This window comes from Hoplias malabaricus, chromosome 6, assembly GCF_029633855.1.
Source record: "Hoplias malabaricus isolate fHopMal1 chromosome 6, fHopMal1.hap1, whole genome shotgun sequence".
NCBI classification, from domain to species: Eukaryota; Metazoa; Chordata; class Actinopteri; order Characiformes; family Erythrinidae; genus Hoplias; species Hoplias malabaricus.
Window position 1 is genome coordinate 24,356,203 of NC_089805.1, and position 19,200 is coordinate 24,375,402.

Consider the following 19,200-nt stretch of genomic DNA (forward strand, 5'->3'; position numbering starts at 1 on the left):
AAAATAAGCCTTGTATGCTGGATTTCGTATTTTAAATACAAGCTTGGAGCTGTGTATTACTGGCTCTCTATCTCTGCCATGATATGTTCCTACCTTATTTCAATAGATACTTCTGTGTATATGTAATCCTGTGTATTGTGTGCTTCTGTACAATGAGTCTTGCTTAATGCTTCAAGTTTCTAACTAAGGTGTAAATACCTCCATGATCACCGCACGCTCTAAATAACTTTGTGTTTTCCATACTCTACACACCTGACACAGACGGAATGAGGAGCTTGCTTTTTTAGGTAATGAGTTAAAATAATGTGATTTATATGAATGTGCATAGTGTGGGATGATCAGGACTTGAGAAAAGGCCTGTTCTAAGGCTGGGTTCTGGATTCTAGCCACTGTTAAATACCTGGAAGATGGCAAACATTATGCAGCTCAGAGGTCTGTTATTGGAAAACTCAGCCACACGGAAGATATTAAGGCCCCACTTATTTAGGTCATTTAGTTCCTACAAAGAGACAACATACAACAAACGCTTAATCATAACTCCATTTGTTGCCACATCTTGTTCCAAAGAAGTAGCCATGTGTAGAGTAAAGGATACCCTGGCCAATGCATCCTCCTGCTCGGTCTTGATACCAAAGCGTGGCAGGGCAGCACTTGTCAGACTGGAACTATGTGTCAGTTTTTTCACGCCGCTGATATGGCACATGGGCTTCTCACGCTCCCGCAGCGTTGGAGATGGGATCTCCACCTCATTCTGCTTGTCTGTGGAACACACAAGAGGAAGAGAGACCTTTCAAGCTCAAAGATTTTAGTCTGTGCTGCCAAGCAAGTTGGGCTGCTAGTTCTAGAACTGGAGCTGGAGCTCCACAGACCTAAAAATAGCAGCAGCACTCTGCTACATGTAGTGGAACATTTAAAGCAAACTCACTCACCTAGGAAGGTGGTTGAGATGTACTCAGACACCTGGTTCCCCGAACGGCTCATCTCAGACAGATGAGACAGCTCCCTGTTCAGCATTCTCTTGAACTGGAAGACAGGGGGAGAAAATTGGAAGCATATTTACATACGAGCAGAAATACTGATTTTAACATTTTTATTTTTACTATATTCTGGACTCACTTAGTTTGATACTTGGTTAGTAGTCTCTGTGCCTGTCTGGATTGTTTTGTATGTTACGTGTTATACATCTCACCAAGACATATTCCTTGACTGTCCAACATATTTGGTGAAAAAAAGTGATTCTGATTCTGATTCTGATTAATCACCTGTTATTTACCTGTTTATTAATGTATGACTGTATGGCAGATTGAAGAAACAAGAAAATTATGTCCAGGGTTTCCCAAAATAAGTCCCAAGGAGCTTATGCTCTGCATGGCTTTGTTTTCCATATTATAAACCAATTTTTTTGAGGAGTTTGTCAATTTAATAACAAGCCAAGTATTATGTCTTATACTGTGCCCTCCACATTGCAGACTATGGTTGAATTCCATGCACCATGCATTAGCCTACATCCCAATCATAGTTAAAAATGCATAAAAGCAATAGGTGATATTAGGTCAAATGTAAACAATTTGAATGTTAAACACTATGGACATATGTAGGACATCTTTGCTGTCCAAAGAAAACATGTATCTCCAAAAAAAAGTAGCTTTAGAGGAGAAGAAAAAAAAAACATTCTTAACCTTCAATGGAAGTCAGTGCAAAAAATGATCCAAGTAATTTTAGAGCATTTCTATTGGTCCATTCATCATGCAATGTGAAGGGCAGCTGTAAATAACATAATAAAATAAAAATTTGGAGATTTATATTTTTTCTTTTGACAGCGATGATTATTCATTTCCACTAGGGTAGGTTAGGGTTAATTAGGCTGATATCATGGGGAGCCAAGTCAGGCATATTTTGTTGATTTCCTAAACCTGCCAACTAATTTGAACCAGACTCCTTTGTGATGAGAAATCATCAAATGGAGCTAGGATATGAGCAGGACATGACCTAATCTGGCAAGGAATGTACTTACAAATATATATATAGACCTTTACAGTATATCTAAAGTTGATAGATGCCCATTCTAAATATTGAATTAAGCTAGATGTAATCTCCTAGACACAGATGTAGAACTGTGCACACACAGTTTTTATAGTGGGGTTTGTATCTTGACAGAGAAGCATACAAATAAATGGGACAGCTGGAGCAGCTGTACATGAGCTCATGTCCCAAACGTGGCAATGATCAATGTTAAGCCTGGACCTGATCAGTATAAAGGCCTCCTGCATTGAGCTGTGGAGCAGTGACAGTGTGTTTTCTCAGGACTGATGGAATAGCATCCAAAAAACTTTTGAGATTCAATACTTTTGTGATTCAAACTAATCATCCAGCATCAGCACCTGAACTCACAGAAATGTTCTAATATCTAGTAGAAGAGTAAAGCCTGTTTCTGCAGCTAATAAAAGACAAATGATGTATTAACTCCAAAAGACATTTTGCAAGGTGTCCAAACTTTTGGCCAAATGCTGTGCCAGCATTAACATTGATTAGAGATGATTAAGCAGAAAAGGTAAAGTAAACTATAGGACTTTCTTGCTGTTTACAGTTCTCTGACAAATATGTGTTTTATGCACTAGCGTTGAAGTCACATATGTTTGATAGAATCTGACAGATGCTCGTTTGAATCCGGCCTCATCTGTGATACTGCATGGTCAATCGTTAAGGTCTATTCTTAATTAAACTTTAATTAAGTGTTGGTCAGTCATGCAGAGCTGAGTGGAATATTTCGATCTTTCCTACTATCCAAATCACTGCAGTGAGGAAGGGGCAGAGGGAGCTCTTTGTTATATCAAGCAGCACAAGCAAATCAGCACTGACAAACTGCTTCTGAAACATAGCATTCCTGCCTGGGCTAGACGACAGAAGGTGAACACAGCGGGAAAACAGAACACGAGCACACACGCTCGCCTTGAGGTTCGGACAAGACCCCGACTCTGTCCCACCGACTGGTCCTTCACACATTACAATCTCCATGGCAACCTGCGGGTTTCCTTAGCAACTGCCTTCTCGCAGTCCCTCCTGCGGCATGATGGGAGTGAGGCGACAGGCAGAGAGAGTAGGCAGGTGTCTGTCTCTGACCTCCCCCAAGGTCATCACTCGGTGTATCTTTTTCCCTCTCTCTCTATCGCTCCTGCTCTGTCACTCTCACTCTCACTCTCTCTCTTCCTGCCTGCCTCTTTGCTTTCTCACCGTCACGCTTTTACATTCTGTTATTTCTGTGCTCTCTCCCTCCATCTTCGCACTATTCTGCCATCCACAGCTTTCTCCATTCTGGCGCTTTTCTTCCTTTCCTTTTCTATGCCAATCATGCCTTTTATTATTGCTCCGTCCACGGATCATGACGCCACACAAATCACCCTGCAAGCTCTACTGGAATTAAACATGTCTGATAAGGAGACAGGCTCTGAAACATGGAGTTTAATGGTTAAAAATTAAAAGCAAACTCAAATGTAAATGTAAAAAAGGGACTGTCTGCACAGACACCGTAGGGAAATGTCAGCCAGACAAGACGTTGAGACGAAATCCAATCAGCACTACTGACACACTGACTGTAAACTGCACAGCCTGACCACACAGCCCATATTCATCATTTACCAAGCATCTCAGAGCTCCTGCTGCTGACATAAGATCAGCCCGTTTAACCCCATATATATTATCAATAGGATATGAAAACAGAGATCAGTGCTCATACTGTGAGGAGTTTTGTCATCCTAAGCTTATGGGTCACAATCTTGTCATAAAATTGCCAAGTCAGGTCCACGGTGCAAGCGAAAAATTCCTTCATCATATTTGCAGGCCTGTACACACTGTCCCAAAGCTCTGTTTTCCTAATGCTGAGTCATAACTACAACACTGCGATCTGCCAACTGTTTTTAGCATACATCCTCAAAAGGGCTAGGCTGATACCAAAGGAACTTAAAATATCTACCCAACTGCTAGGAAATATGCATTACTAGGAAACCAGGTCAATCTCTGTTACTATTTACTGGTGCTCAATGAGCTTATGACAATTAAAAAAAAATATATTTAAAATCTGGCCAAGTTCTTTATTCAGCTTTCTCCAGACCACCTGATGAAAGAAGACATTCTGTGATTAAGAATAAACAGGTACTCTTTCAGCACCTAACACCACTAGCGTACTTAGCTATTAGGTTTAACTAAAGGACATTGAATTATAAATGTACAACAGTGAGAGACTGTCTAAAGGCTAGGTAGCAGATACCAGCAAAATAGCTGACACCTTTAACCTGTGTTTTTGGACTGGTGCTTGTCTAGAATGTCCATCTATGTGCCCTAGATACACTATGTGATACTGTCATTCACTCTTGCAGTCTGAGTGCATGGAGACTACTTCAGAGACTGGGGAGAGTTGTGGAAGGAAGGAAGAAGGGAGGGAGGAATGGAGAGAAGGGCTGAGCAGAGAGAGGTGTAGGAGGAACAGGTGTGGATAAGAGACATAAGTTGCCAAAGCCACCAGAAGACAGAAAAGATCTGTCTCTTTTTCTCTCTGTCTGAACCACTAGTTCCATCTCAGCGTCAGACTCTACCATTACAAATTCCCACTCTTGTTTTATTTAATAATTTTTTCAGTGCTATATTTGCAGTTTGGGGTTTCTGTTTCACTGTCTTAAGAAAACACGTATCTCCACTTTTCTTGATTTTTTAGTTTTCTACATCAATTGAACACAGCTGTACTTCAAATTGTGTGAAATATTCATGATGGCTGGACCAATAGAAATGCTCCAAGATGACTTGGAATAAAATTATTTACATTGACTTCCATTGAAATTTAAGTTTGTGTTTCTCTTTTCCTGTAAAGATACATGTTTTTTTTGGACAGAGATGATATGTGAATAACTAGCTACTAAGTTGCTAAGAATGAATGGCTAGCCTTCTTTACTGGTCTAGCAAGTAAAAGCTGTTCATTGCTACCTTTTGTATGAAAAGTCTTTTAACCTATTAATGAATTTAACAGCATAATAAGTTTATCAACAATACCTCAAACCTTGTTTTAAAAGAACACTAGGTAATTTTTATTATTATTTTTTTTTTGCTCCTGGGGCTCACCTTGTATAATAAAATATTACGGCACTGTACCAAAATGGGGAGGGAGGGGGTTACACTGTCTAGTTTCTGCAGTGCTGAGCCCAGAGTATCAATGACAGAGGCTCTATTCTCCCTATTAATCATCAGTGAAGCCTCACAATAATTTTGAAGTTGTAATTTAAAGTAAGAATATTACAAAGTGTTCCTTTAACATTCGCAAATGATAAGTTAGATTTCCATTCATTTCTCTTATCATTTCATTGCCCAGACATTCCTCCCACCCCTACCTGGTCCCACCATCCAATGAGCCATGGCTTGGAACAGGTTTCGCAGAACAGATCCACTAGGGGTGTCCTACGCTCTGTGGCTTGCCCTGTCCCATCCAGGCCACCACCAGCAGCAGTGGCACCCAGTTCCAGCTCTGCCCCTCCCCTCCCCTGCAGGCTGCTGTAGCTGGAAGAAGGAGGCAGCCGGTAGGTCCCGGCACCTGATGAGTGACGACGAGGAGAGGGAACCGGCTCCAGGGCCTCCGCCACACCCATCCTGAGTGAAACGGCAGGTGGTGCAGGCCGCTGGCACAGGCAGGAGGAACAGTAGTGCAGCGGAGCGGCCGGAGCAGCACGAGGACCCCAGCGGCATGCAGGCGCGGTTAGGGCGTGGGCACTGAGGCCGCAGCCGGACCGGCCAGGCCGCTCCAGAGCGGCGGTGACTTTGGCCCGGCAGGGGGCGGCAACGGTCTGGTAGGGCTACAGCTAATAATTGTTCTAGAATCAGTTAACTTAGTTACTGTTATTTGAGTAAGTGACTTATGGTTCTAACAAGAATCCTTCAGTGCCTCTTCCTTCGCCCCTGCCATCATTCAGAGGTCTGTCTGCCTGATTGCTGATTTCTTTTAAGGTGCAACAAAAATATAGATGCCATATCCAGATCTTAATGTATGGTATTGCAATCTGTAGGAATGAACACAATTAACATATATACACTATAGAACATTATAGAGTGTTCTTGTTTTTAAATAGAAGACGTGCCGACCCTTTTCCATAGTCGACATTGTTGATGATTAATCAACACTGTCAACTAATTGTTGCAGCCCATGAGTCCAACAGCAGGTTTTTATGCAGGCTGTCTCTAGCTCTGTCATGCAGATGTCAGGTTCCTGACCGGGCCATCCGGCTGAGCGTAAACAGCTGTCCTGCAAACGGCTCGCCAGGAGCCGCCTGGAACCCCAGGCCAAGGGGGCTACATCTCGTCCCAGTGGAGAAGGACCAGGGCTGACCCAAATCCAGTGGGCTCAGAAAGGAGAGGTACAGACAAAGATGGAGAACTCTGGTGAAATGAGGGGGGGACAGGTCTGAAGGGCACAGAAAAAAGAGGCGATAAGCATGAAGGAGGACAGAGACAGCGTCGCGGAGGATTTACAGTGCAAAGGTGAGAGAAGCAAGAAGACAAGAAGGAAAAAGGGATGACAAATGGGAGACGACAGCACAAATCTGAAGACAATAACAGTCAGACACTGAGGTGACACAGAGAGGAAAGAGCAGCAGATGCAAATGGAGGAGATGAGGATGCTGACAGCGAGCAGGCGGCCTAATCTTGTTGCTCCAAAACAGGAAAACAGCCTGTCTTTCGCTTGCTCTCCGTGGGTCTGCTGCCCCTCCCCCACTTTTGAGCTCCGAGCCGGGCCCAACGAGTGTTCCCAGTTTAAGTGTGCAACGATCCTGCTCCAGTAAAGAGCCCTGGCTGCAGCACCCTAGTCCATCCAGCGCTGCCGTATCCAGTCTTAAATGGCTCAAATCCACCCACAGCGGTGTCTGACTAGAAAGATCAGGCGCTGCCTTGCTTCGCCGCCTTGTGCTCCGTCTCCTCGGATGCTGTAGACGGCTCTCGCAAGCTAATCAGGTTCTTCTGGCGGGAGGCGCGTGCTTGAGAGTGCATGTGTGTGAGAGTGTGTGTTTGTGTGTGTGTATGTGGGGGGGGGGGGTAGCTGGGGGGGAGGTAAGTGTGCGAGTGGCTGACTGCGCATGTGCTGCAGAGGGCAAGTCAGCATGTGGGAAAAAAGGGGAGGTAGGTGATTGTATTTGAATATGTGATGAAAAAGCAGAAGAAGCATGTTATGGAATTAAGTTTCATCTCATTTCCATGCAAGGACTTTTCCATTTTTAGCAATATGCACCTTCTTTCCTGCCTCTCTCACATGTGCATACACACATACATATCCCTTGTTTCATTTTTGTTTGCTTCAGATTAAATACAACAAAATACAACAAGGATAAATGTGAGGACAGGACTATTTATTACACACCGACCATCCCCACTCTTGGGGTAAGAACAAAAACAAGAAAAAGGATTCTGTGTCTTTAAGAGAGGAAGGTACTGATTTTTTATTGGCCAATGAGAAAACCACATGCCTTGTGGTCTGAGCAGAGAGCCAATGGTTAAGCAGGAAAGGCAGAGCCTTTTGCAGTCCGATAGCAACCAAGGTTAAAGCACACACATCAGCATCAGGACCCAAATGTTCCCCCTTTATACCTCCTCCCTACACAGAAACATGCTTCCTCTATCACTTCTCTCTCCCTCATCCCTCATTTTCTCTCTCTCTCTCTGTATCCCCCCCTCTTCAAAACCAGAGCAGTGTTCATGACAAGGCTGTCAGGCATGCGCACAAGTTCTATTTTGCCTGCACATAAACAGACTATGAAATATACATTGGAGCAGGGACTGTATTCTCTTAGACAACATGTTGTTATCACTTCCTGTTACTGACAAGGATCAGCAGGCTAAGCTGCAGTCAAAAGACTAGGCCCAAAAACATGCAGACACACCATCTTCAACATGTGGAACAGATGTCCCAGCCATCAGTGGTCACTAAATACTATCCACATTGTCCAATTGAGCTAAAGGATCTTAGCCTTAGAATACGCTTAAAGGCCTTGATGCATGCAGTGGTATCCCCACATATCTGCAGGACTTCACTGCACCACCATATGTGTGTTGCTATAATTATATTATAGACTTAGCATACAATACATGAACATTTCTTCAGCAATTCTTGCTGACCTCAATATTGTTTGTTTACATAAGAATGAACATCACCAATTTTTTTTGCCAGTCTCATTGTTCTGTCCTCTGGATTTCTCTGGTCTCACTTCTGGAGCTGTTTTTGTTTTATTTATGTTTTATTTATTTAACATATTTAAGCATGTTTTATATTCTGATTCCAATCTTTAAATACTCTTAATAACTTAGATTTGGGGCGGCACGGTGGTGCAGCAGCTCCAGGGACCTAGAGGTTGTGGGTTCAAGTCCCGCTTAGGTGACTGTCTGTGAGGAGTTTGGTGTGTTCTCCCTGTGTCAAAAGTTCAAAAGCACATGTTGGTAGGTGGAAAAGTGTGTGAATGTGTGAGTGTGTGTGTTGCCCTTTGAAGGACGGTGCCCCCTCCAGGGTGTATTCCTGCCTTCCGCCCAATGATTCCACGTAGGCTCTGGACCCACTGCAACTCTGAACTGGATAAGCGGTTACAGATAATGAATGAGTGATCTTAGATTTGCTATAAGTTCATTGCTATTTAAAGGGGTGTATTATTATTATAATTATTATTATCAATACATCAGTGGCAAAAAAATATTTTTAAAATTATATTGTTTATCACTGTTATTTCTGGGAAAATATATTGACCACACAAATGGCTATTGTGGCAGGTCTATTGCCACATACCTAAACCAAATTAAACATTTCCAGTTGTGAGATCACACTTCAGATAGGAAAAATTTCAGGCTGAACATGACATGTGTGCAAGGGAAACTCTGGCATATGTCTGAACCTGACTCTACTAAAAGCACACACTAAATATTTGATATTTTAGTGAGTCATTGAGTGTTTTGTGTAATTTTGTCATGATGATAAAAAATGAAAAGCTTGCAGTTGACAGATTTTACTGCAGCTATGGAGCTATGAACTTAGGCAGGCTTCAGTTTCTGCACTGAAGTCTGTCTGGAGTCATCTCATTCTGACTTTGTCATAACATATTTGGAGCTAATGGGAAGGAGGCTTGCTAATTAAATTACAGAATGCCACAGGGATACAAGATGCGCAATCAACAACAAACACCACTGAAATTGATGAAAATCTCCTGACCAGCCTGAAAGTTGGCCAAGAAAGCTCAGGCTAATTTCATCATACACAACAATATCAGGCGGGAACTGTTGGGCACTGTCCTGGTCTGGCAGAGGACTGTGGGAAGTGCATTGCAATAATGCTGCAAAGATGCTAAAGGCTCACCTTGTTGGAGGCCATCTCGCTGACCGATCTATGTGTTTGGATGGTCTCCAGCTGGTCCAAACACCAGTCCAGCTCTTCCAGGGTCTCCCGTGCCAACTGCTGGTATGTCTCTTCTGTACAGAGGGATAAGAGGAGAGATGAGTTTAAGCAAAACCTTATCACAATAGTATAAAAATATTTTTTTCTTGCTTGCTTTTTAATTTCTAAACAGTCTTTCCACTTTAAAGGAACACATTCCAAAATTAAACTGTGTTGTGTGGCTTAACACAAGCTACCCGCTCTCCTAAACATTCAGGGGTGATGATGCTTTTATATTGTTAGAACGGTTTAGATAAATCTATGTCAAAACTATTAACATAGAGAATATCTAGGTTATCTAGCTTACTGTTTTGCTTAAAATCCTATTGTGTCTCAAAAGTTTGATGTCTGATGGTAAATAACATTATAGGGAAATAATAAGTTCTGTTAGCTAGCTTAGCTTTTTTTCATGTTAGCTGCTGATAACTAGCTTGGTATATCACTTAAACTGACCTAGACACATATTTTGTTAATTCCCACATGTCTGTCTGCACTGAACACATTGTGAGGATAAGAAGAAAAAAACTTCTAGGACGCATAGATATGGTGACTCTATTTTGGGTTTTTTGAAAAATAAAGACACTGAGGACACACAGGTGTCCATTGCTGTTAGGAAGTTGGGGCATTTAATTATTCCTAAATTTTGTGTGTGTGTGTGTGAATAGGAGGGAGTACAATATATTGAAAATAATGGAACTATATTTTATTTATTTATTGTCATTTATTGTCATAAATACATGAATAGAATAAGAAAAAGTCAGGTAAAGTCTAATGGATCTGTGTTTATTTATATTTCAGTTCAGGAATTTTTAGTCTGATGTGGTGGAAAGCATTTTGACCAGTGGTAGACTTGTTTAAAGCTGTAAAAATTTGCAAAAGAATGTGTGTCAACTGTAGAAGCAAACCCTCACAAGAAAACAATGCAAAATCCCAGACATTTTACACCATTTAGAAATCTCAGCCAGACACATTTTGCACATCCCAAAAACAGAACGTATTTGGGAGAAAGAGGATGTAGGTTTGCCTAAGCTTAGTACAAATAATGCTTTGAATACTACATAAATGGACGAAAGTTTGATAGATGTTACAACAAAAAATTAGGGAGGAAGAATATTCTGATTATAACTGATTATGAATATAACTTGTAAGTTATATAGTTATGTGGAAAGATCAAATGCCTCATGAATAATGAAATCTTCCTAACAATAATTAATCACACTTTCTAGCACCAGCAGATACTAAAGTATACAAAACTGACTTTTTTTTAGATGTTTTGTAAGTTATTTTATTTATAGATATAATTAATAAAAAAGGGGGTCCAAAGTCTTGGCCATTAACCACAGATCTTATGCCAAAGATACCAGTTGTCAACCAAAACTAGTCTTGACTTGCCCTCAGAGGTGCGTACATTTCTCAATATTGCTGCCATATTTCACATTTGAACTCACATTATTCATTATCTTGGACATTTTAAATGCATAAAAATAAATAAATAAATATATTTAAAAATATTTATCTGTTGTTTCAGAATTGTCTTGTGCCAGCGCCCTAGGGAAAAGAGCAAGACAGAGCAAGTTTATGAAATATCTAAGTGTGTTTAGTCCATAATTTGATGAGAACAAATCCTGCAACTCGGATTCTGGGTATTAACAGCACTGGTTTCTTGTGGGAGTTGAGAGTAATCAGATAATGTGAATAAGCAGGGAGGATACTAAACAGCACAGTGCTGTAGATTCCCAGAGATGGGACTAAGAGCCACTCATCTAGTATATTTATTTAATTAAATTAATCAGATGACACTGGAAGGAATTGTGCTGTATTAAAGAGTGAGTGAAGTTCCATGCAAGCTTTCTACAATGATAGACTGTTTGTTTTTATTTTTGAACTGGCTTAATCAACAAACTGATCTTGACGGAATGGTTCTTTAAGAAGCCAAAGGGAAAAATTCACTCTATGTGCTTAACAGATAACCCATGCAGGTGTCAACAAGAATGACAAAAATATCATGAACTTGCTCATCTTACATTAATATGTTACAAATAATTGGATAATAAATCAAATCAAATCAAATCAAATTGATTTGTATGGGTTTTTTACAACTCCTCTGTGGCATCATTAGGTTTTTATTAGGCAGTTTTTAAATGTAAAGTAATCAGAGAACTAGAATATCAGCATTTTAAAACTACACTAAAAAGTTAATGTCATAAAACGATGTCTTTGCATAATGCCTTACCAAAACCAATTTCAATGTGTGATGCTACTTTTAGCCATTACACTCCAAACCGCTGGAACTGCCTTCCCGGCTGAGCAGCACAGAATATTGAAATTTTAAAATGTAAATTCAAAACCTACTTATTCAGTCTGGCTTTCATGTAGTGATTTATATCTATTCTCTATTACACACAATTTATTTACCTTTATTTATTGAAATGTATTAACATTTTTTATCATTTACTTTCTTAGTTTTATTATTATTGTTGTTGTTGTTGTTTCTTTTATTCTTTTATCTTTTCCATTTAAAGTATGTTTTTATTCTGAATATTTTTGTCAACTGCCTGTCAAGCACCTTGAATATCAACTGAATTAGTTTGAAATGTGCTAAACAAATAAAGATTGATTGATTTATTTAAATGCATGGCTTATCTGAGAAACGTATGTAAATCACATGTATGTGTGAAACTGAACTTAACATAATATATTTTCTCTGAACAACCATTAAACTAGTATAGAACCTAGTAAATAATGTTCTTTTACAAAGAAGATTCTTTAAAGAACCAAAAGTGGTTTCTTTTTTTGCAAAAAACTGTGACTTGTTCACTTTGTTTATCTGATACGTGTATGAGAAAATCTTTCCAGTCTTTTCAGTGAACAACTTGATTTAAGATTGTAAATAGAAACAAATTTAGAATTTGATGACTGCATCACACCCCAAAATGGTAGGGACAGGGGCAAAATAAAAGTGAAGTTTATAGAATATTCAAGTCACAAGTTCCACAATAAGCAGATGAATAAAATATTTGTAAAAGGGGAATCCAACCAAACCTTGGCCTATTCAAGATGGCATTGCTTACCACTTTGTTCCAAACTTTGCATTTATTCAATGCAATGGTCTTTCACCACCTACAGTACTTAGCACATGTAGGCTAAGCAGAAAAGCATATTTAAATTTGTATAACCTTCAAGCCCTTGTATGGCACTGCATGAGAAAATCTTCATGCTACCTTGATAAATATAATCACATGGGTTCAAGAGTACTGCAAAAAATTGTTGTCCCTTACTGCATCACACATGCTACCTGAATCTATTATGCACTGAGGAAACCTCACAGGAATTTTATACAGAAATGCTGTTGAGTTATCTGACTAGATCTCAGATTGTGCGAAAGACAGTGGAAATGTTTGTTGGTGCCAGGTGGGGCCAGGTTTTGGCTTGATTTCCATGGCAAAAACTACAAGAACCATCCAGACAGTTGTGGTTTTGAGGTGAGGTGTGTGTGTGTGTGTAGGTACCACTAATGTGGATATTTAACTTGGGATTTTAAAGAGACATATCATGGCAATGTCTTTTGCTTGAGAAGTGCATGGTTATTTCAGCAAGACTAACCCAGAGCTCATTCGCCACGTTTTACAACCTAAACAGTTTGTGTGTGTGTTTGGTTGTCCTGTATGCAGTTCAAATCTGTCTCCTATATTTATATTTACAAAACACAATCATGTTGGCAAGTGAAAACTATAAATTATTTTTTGTGCTTTTGTCATTCTGGGAATGGGTTTTTATTATGGCAGAACGCAAATCCAGTTGCATGTACAAGTGAACTACAAGCCAAAGTGGTTGGTCAAATATATTTCATAATTACTGTGGCATTAGCATTACCCTCAATTCCAGTGTCGTTGTTGACACCAAATGATTTGTATTAAATTTATAATAGAGGCTAGCAACCAGGAGCTGTTCTTGGCCTAATTAAAGAGTCTGGTAGGCCTCCAGCCCATTGTACGCATATGGTTCCAGCGCATCCGGTGATATAATGCATTTTGTACTGGCTGCTGTGCCTACAACAGGAAATGTGGTGCAAGTAAATGTGAGAGACAGTGTGTGGGAAGAGTGCTAGTATGTGTGTGTGTGTGGGAGAGAGAGAGAGAGAGAGAGAGAGAGAGAGAGATGTTCACCGGTGTCTAAGTTTTATTTTACAGTAAACATACCAGAGAGCGTTGCTGGGGGAACGGTGGGTTGGCTGGTCACTGGCGACCTCCTGTGGACATAAACAGAATAACAGTCAATGGAGTCACTGAAGGGCACCCTCTGCTGGCAATTCTCATTTCAGTGGGAGGAAGGAGAAGAGATGCATTTGTTGGAAGCTGAATGGTCTCTTCTGATACTGAAATGTTGCTTTTCCTTTTATTTGTTATTAATATAATTTATTTTTTATGAAGACATTGTTGCTGTCTTATCTGTGCGACAGGCAAGTTTTTTTTCTGAGATTTAGAGAAAGGCACAAACATTTTCCATGAGTTTTTGTGGATAAAGAAAAAAAACTAAATTGTATTCTGAGGGGATAAAAGAATTAATATAACGAGCAAGACAATACTGATGTATTTTTGCAGTAGACAAAAGGTAAGAGGAGAAAAGTCAATTGATACCGAAAACTCAAAGGGGGATGTCTCAGTGCTCGACATAATCTTCCTTGACAAAATATCTCAGAATGGCCTACTTTCCATAAAACAAAAGAAATGCTGGCCTGCCTTTATGAATAAGGGACATCCCTGAAAATTACTCTGCATATCTTAAGGGTACAAAACGTGCCTTTATGAATGATGCATCAAATGAGATGCAAAAGACATGTTGTAATGCTCCCTGCTAGTGTAGAGGACGTATTCAACATCAGTATATATCTGGGGTATTTTAAACCCAGCAACAATGGAAAGTGACACAGTGGAGCGGCACTGACTTGTTGGTGGGTGTCGTGACATTGGCGAGAATGGTGAAGTTGCTTCTGACAGTTCGGAGACTGGCCAACACCTGAAGGAGAGAAGAAGTAGGCGAGGTTAAAGAGGCAGAGAGAGCAGGTCGTCAACTCCATTTCACTCCAAATCTTTAGCAGAAGTCATTATGCAGTTCAGTGCAGATGCTACAGTGGTGCTTACCTGAGCAAAAGGGGTGACTATGAGATCCTCCGCATGACTGGAGTCAGAGAGAGGGAGAGAGAGAGTGAGAATGAATCACAGTAATGGTTAAGAAAGAACTCCTCCACAAGAGCACAGAGAAAACCTGTTATCCAGTGTGCTTTCAAAACAATTACACAGTCCTTCAACTTTATCCCACCACAAGCAAGAGGGGAAAGCAATCTGTGCTTGAAATAAAAAAGACTTAGTGCCACATCAGAGCTTGCCCTTTTTATCGTCATAATCCAGAAGCAGCAGCCAATGTTAGGGCAGATTTACAGTTTAATGGCATATATATATATATATATATATATAAAGAGAGACACAATTACAGTTTAAAGATGTAAAGAGAGATACAGGTGGATTATACGGGCACAATCCCCCCATCATAAAATATATTTGTGTTTTCTTTGACAATTTGCAGTACTGCTACCATTACACACCGTGAAGACTGACATTAATATTATATTGTGAAAATGACATTTTATAACAAAGCCAACTGTTCTCTGGTTGTAGGGATGAAGGATGTCAGAATTTGTGGTATGCACTGTAATGAGTTTGTGATGATATTTTGTTTAAGAGGTTTATTTCATAAACATTAGCTGACTTTGTCTACTGTCAGCTTTTTAATTTTGTTTTAAGGCCGCAGTCCATTGTGTCCTGAATTTCAGGTTTGGTCGCTGTTGGGAATATGTATCTCGGTAAATCATGGAACTCATTGTTTAGGCAAAGTCCACTTTGAAACTCAAACATGGTTCCCAAAAAGCAGAGCACTGGAAAAAATGTCTAATGTATATAATGCAGCATCAAAATTAGGTTATTTTTTTTTTAATCCATTAATCATTTTGAGAATCATGAAAGTAACATTTCTGAGAGCACTGTTAAGAGCTTAAAAAACTCGTTTTATTCATATTCCTCAGCACCAGCTATAAGTTTTGCCTACAGATGGAAAATGGCAACAGCAAATAATGTCCATGTGTTTAATAAACCACACTTTGTCACAGAGACATAAAGTGATGCTGCTAATTGCCATGGAGGGGCAAACTCAGGGCTGGTGGTGACATAGCGAGGCGTGTTAAATTTATTCTCCGGATGGATCTTATTACTTCAGTGTGTGATTCAGTAGCCAGTGACTAATTACATTAAATTGGGGGCAGAATTACTATTCATGAATAATATAAGTTACAAATGAGATGATTAAGTATGTGATGATAGGTTGTTAAAAAAAAGTGAAATACTTGACATAAAAAACAGTGCTCTTCAAATGTTAATTTCTTTGAATTCAGCATTTTGCTTTTCAAAACTTTTCAACACTGTGCATTAATGGTTGATTTATGTTAATGAAAATGCATTCTTAATTGAAATCTAATGGGGGGAATCAAAGGCAAAGAGTGTACTGTACAAGAGAAAGGTTAAAAATGTGAGCAATGAGGGGTGTTTGAGGTGAGTGTTGGGTGTGGTCTGGAGAATGTGTTTACCCCTCGCTGTTGACAGAGGAGTTGCGGGACATGGTCTTAGGGGACATGTCGTAGTCTGAGTCTGAGCGGTAGAGGAAGGACTCACGCCGGCCGCTCTGAGGGAAGGAGGGATGCAGCACCAGCCCAGGACTCGCCTGCGAATCCATTGGACTGCGGCCAGGAGACGGCCCATTCTCTCCATCAAAACTACAGATGGAGAGAGAGAGAGAGAGAGAGAGAGAGAAAGAGAGATAACGATTGTCATTATTGATATTAAGCATTTAGCATTATGTTCATTTATCAGAGAACCACTGTAAGAGAGAGATACAGAGAAAAAGACAAAGGAGAGAAAAAGAAAAAGAGACAGAGGACTGAAAAAGTGAGAAAATAATACATATGCAGGCAAAGGAAAAAAAAAGACAAAAGAAACAGAGACTAATGGAGAAAGGAACATGAGAGAGTCCAGGGCAAGACAGACCAAACATGGCAGAAAAGGTGGAAATCATAGGAAAACATCATTACATAGGGAAATAAACAAATGGTGGATATGGTGAGCGAGGGACAGAAAAGAAGAGATAGAAAAAGGCAGGTAGGAAAAAGTGGGGAAGTGTGGGAAGGTGAGAATGTGAAAAGAGAGAAAGAAAGAAAAAGAAAGAAAGAAAAGAGAAAGGGGGGTGGAATCAAAAAGTGACAGGAACAAAAAGACAGCAACAAAAACATAAAAGATTTTGTGAGATTTATAGTGATAAAGAATGGGAGAAACAGAAAGAAAGAATGAAACAGTTTATCTTTTAGAAGCTCTTTAGCCAGAGAAAACATTAACTTCCTGTCTTGGGCCAGAACATGATAAATAGTCGTGAGCTCAGAGAGTCATGATTGGCTCCCTATAACACAAACACACACACACACACACAGCTTGTAAAAACACTGCGACAGACCTGGCCACAGCTACCCAGTCCCTTCATTAGTATGACCATCAGCATAATCAGAGATGCATCTTCATCCCCGCTTCACATTGTTTGGGATATTAACTGGGAAATGTGGCTATTAGCTTGATCATAAACAACCGCAAAGTCTGCAAGGGGTTACACGATCTCGCCGAGCCATGGACAGAAAAATACCAGGCTCAAATACAACCCGCTCGAGTGAGGCTTCCAAAGTATATTTGTACAGTCATGCTACAGTGCTGATGCAAACAGGAGAGCTGAATTGAAGGGCACAGATGATAGCTGAGGTGTTTATGACCTACCAATTCAATCCAGGTCCACAAGCCATTCACACAGCAATCAGATGTATATAAGGTAGAGTGGGGGAAACCACTTTAAAGGGTCCATGGAAAATCTTTTGTCCTTTTTTTCCATGGCCAATACCTACCCACTACCTAGATCTCTTCATGATAAACACTGTCTAACCCGCAGTCATCCTGGGAACATCACAAGGTAGTTATTTACACTTGTTCAATGCCAGGCTCCTATCACTTTAAAAAACCTATAAACCCCAAATTAAAAGGCACAGTAAACTTTCAAATCAATACTTTTCCTGAGCTTTTATTATGTTCATTTTTCATCTTGGCTGTGAGATTTTTTCTAAAGAGAAGAACTTTCATAATTAACAGATTCATTTTTCCAACTAGTGAACATTTTCTTCCATTATAATGTCTCTGGCTTGACTCCAGAACATTTTTACACTTTCTACACAGGAAAGGCTTTGGCTACAAATCTAAATTACACAATTTACCCCTTCCCTCTGGGGTGGTCAATCTTCCAGCACATTTCCGAATTTTGTTTAGTTCAGCTCTGGAGCCACAAGGCTAAGGCTGCTCACAAACATGTTAACATACTTTCTATTTTTTGACGACTCAAAAGTGTCTGTAGATGTGAGTGTGTGAGTGAATGTGTGAGTGAGTGTTGCCCTGTGAAGGACTGGCGCCCCCTCCAGGGTGTGTTCCTGCCTTGCGTCCAATGATTCCGGGTAGGCTCTGGACCCACCATGACCCTGAATTGGCGAAGTGGTTACAGATAATGAATGAATGAATGAATGCTGTTGTGATTTAGGGCAATTTGATCCATTGCTCGACTGTATGGCTTACAGGATTATCCTACAGCACCACACTGACAATATGTCCATACAGCCTTCGTAATAAATTAGTGAGAAGTGAAAAAAATCTTCATAACTATGGTCCTTTAGTTTTTCAGTTTCATTTCCCTGTCCACACATGAACACCAGTTTGAACACCATATGGACTATGCTAAATTTGTAAATATGTTCTGCATTGAATTATCCCAAATTATTCCTAATTATTGAATCTACCGATGCATATTTTAAAATGGTAGGATAATTCCTTCAATAATTAACACAAAATGTATGCTATCTTTGCCAGAGAAGATTATCTAAACATTTAACTAGCTAGCTATGGAGCTAATATGCTTACTTAGTATTGGCTTTTCTTTCTCCCTTTTACAAATCCAATTGTAAAATTTCATATCTCATTAGGCTTAAATTGAATCATTATGAGAGGTTAAACAGGTCAAGAATTGTCATTAAAATTGGCAGAAAATAACAGATCCAGAGCATGACTAAAAAACCATGGACTGCTCTGAACAGCTGACTGAGGAACTGAAAAAAAGTCCAATGATGACATGGAAGCAAAGAAAGACTATTAAAAAACATCCAGCTTGATGTTTCCATTGTTTATATACAGTGGCACAAGAATGCACAAATGACATGGATAGATGTAAATGAAAGAATATTTACTAATAAACAGCCAATTTTGGAGGAAAACCAATCACACTCAGTCAAGAGACTTAAAGGGAATGCAATTCTCTCTGGTTTGTTTATATTCAGAAGCTCTACATCTTTTAAGGTGGAACAGTATGTTGGAGAAGAAAAACGACTGTTGTTTGTACATGTCTGGAGTTTAACTTGTCTGTTTTCAAACTTCACTGTTTGAATTACCACAGAAACTCGTTTGTAACTCGAATTATTTAGTTTTTGGGCACTTTTGGTTTACTTTCTTGTAGGTAGCTGTTTTCTGACTTTAGGGTGGGTTCCTTCATAAATCATCTGAAATATCAAAAATAAGTCAATATTACCCATCTATGGAGCGGGATTAAAGCAATATCCTCATCTCTTTTCAAGA

The 19,200-nt window shown here is 39.8% G+C and overlaps 1 protein-coding gene across 4 annotated transcripts in view; it reads right to left on the reverse strand.

Moving 5' to 3' along the window:
- pde4a (phosphodiesterase 4A, cAMP-specific) overlaps window positions 1–19,200 on the reverse strand; it is a 91,037-nt gene that overhangs the window by 8,896 nt on the left and 62,941 nt on the right. For 2 of the 4 annotated variants that reach the window (XM_066673914.1, XM_066673915.1), the window contains exons 2-9: window positions 16,083–16,268; window positions 14,587–14,623; window positions 14,391–14,461; window positions 13,645–13,694; window positions 9,368–9,480; window positions 930–1,023; window positions 596–759; window positions 401–499 (exon numbers count right to left, since the gene is read on the reverse strand). In XM_066673914.1, the coding sequence (XP_066530011.1) occupies window positions 401–499; window positions 596–759; window positions 930–1,023; window positions 9,368–9,480; window positions 13,645–13,694; window positions 14,391–14,461; window positions 14,587–14,623; window positions 16,083–16,268 (814 nt within the window). Of the gene's footprint in view, window positions 1–400; window positions 500–595; window positions 760–929; window positions 1,024–5,375; window positions 6,239–9,367; window positions 9,481–13,644; window positions 13,695–14,390; window positions 14,462–14,586; window positions 14,624–16,082; window positions 16,269–19,200 lie in introns of those variants that run through there. The other 2 variants (XM_066673917.1, XM_066673916.1) reach the window with 2 other exon arrangements.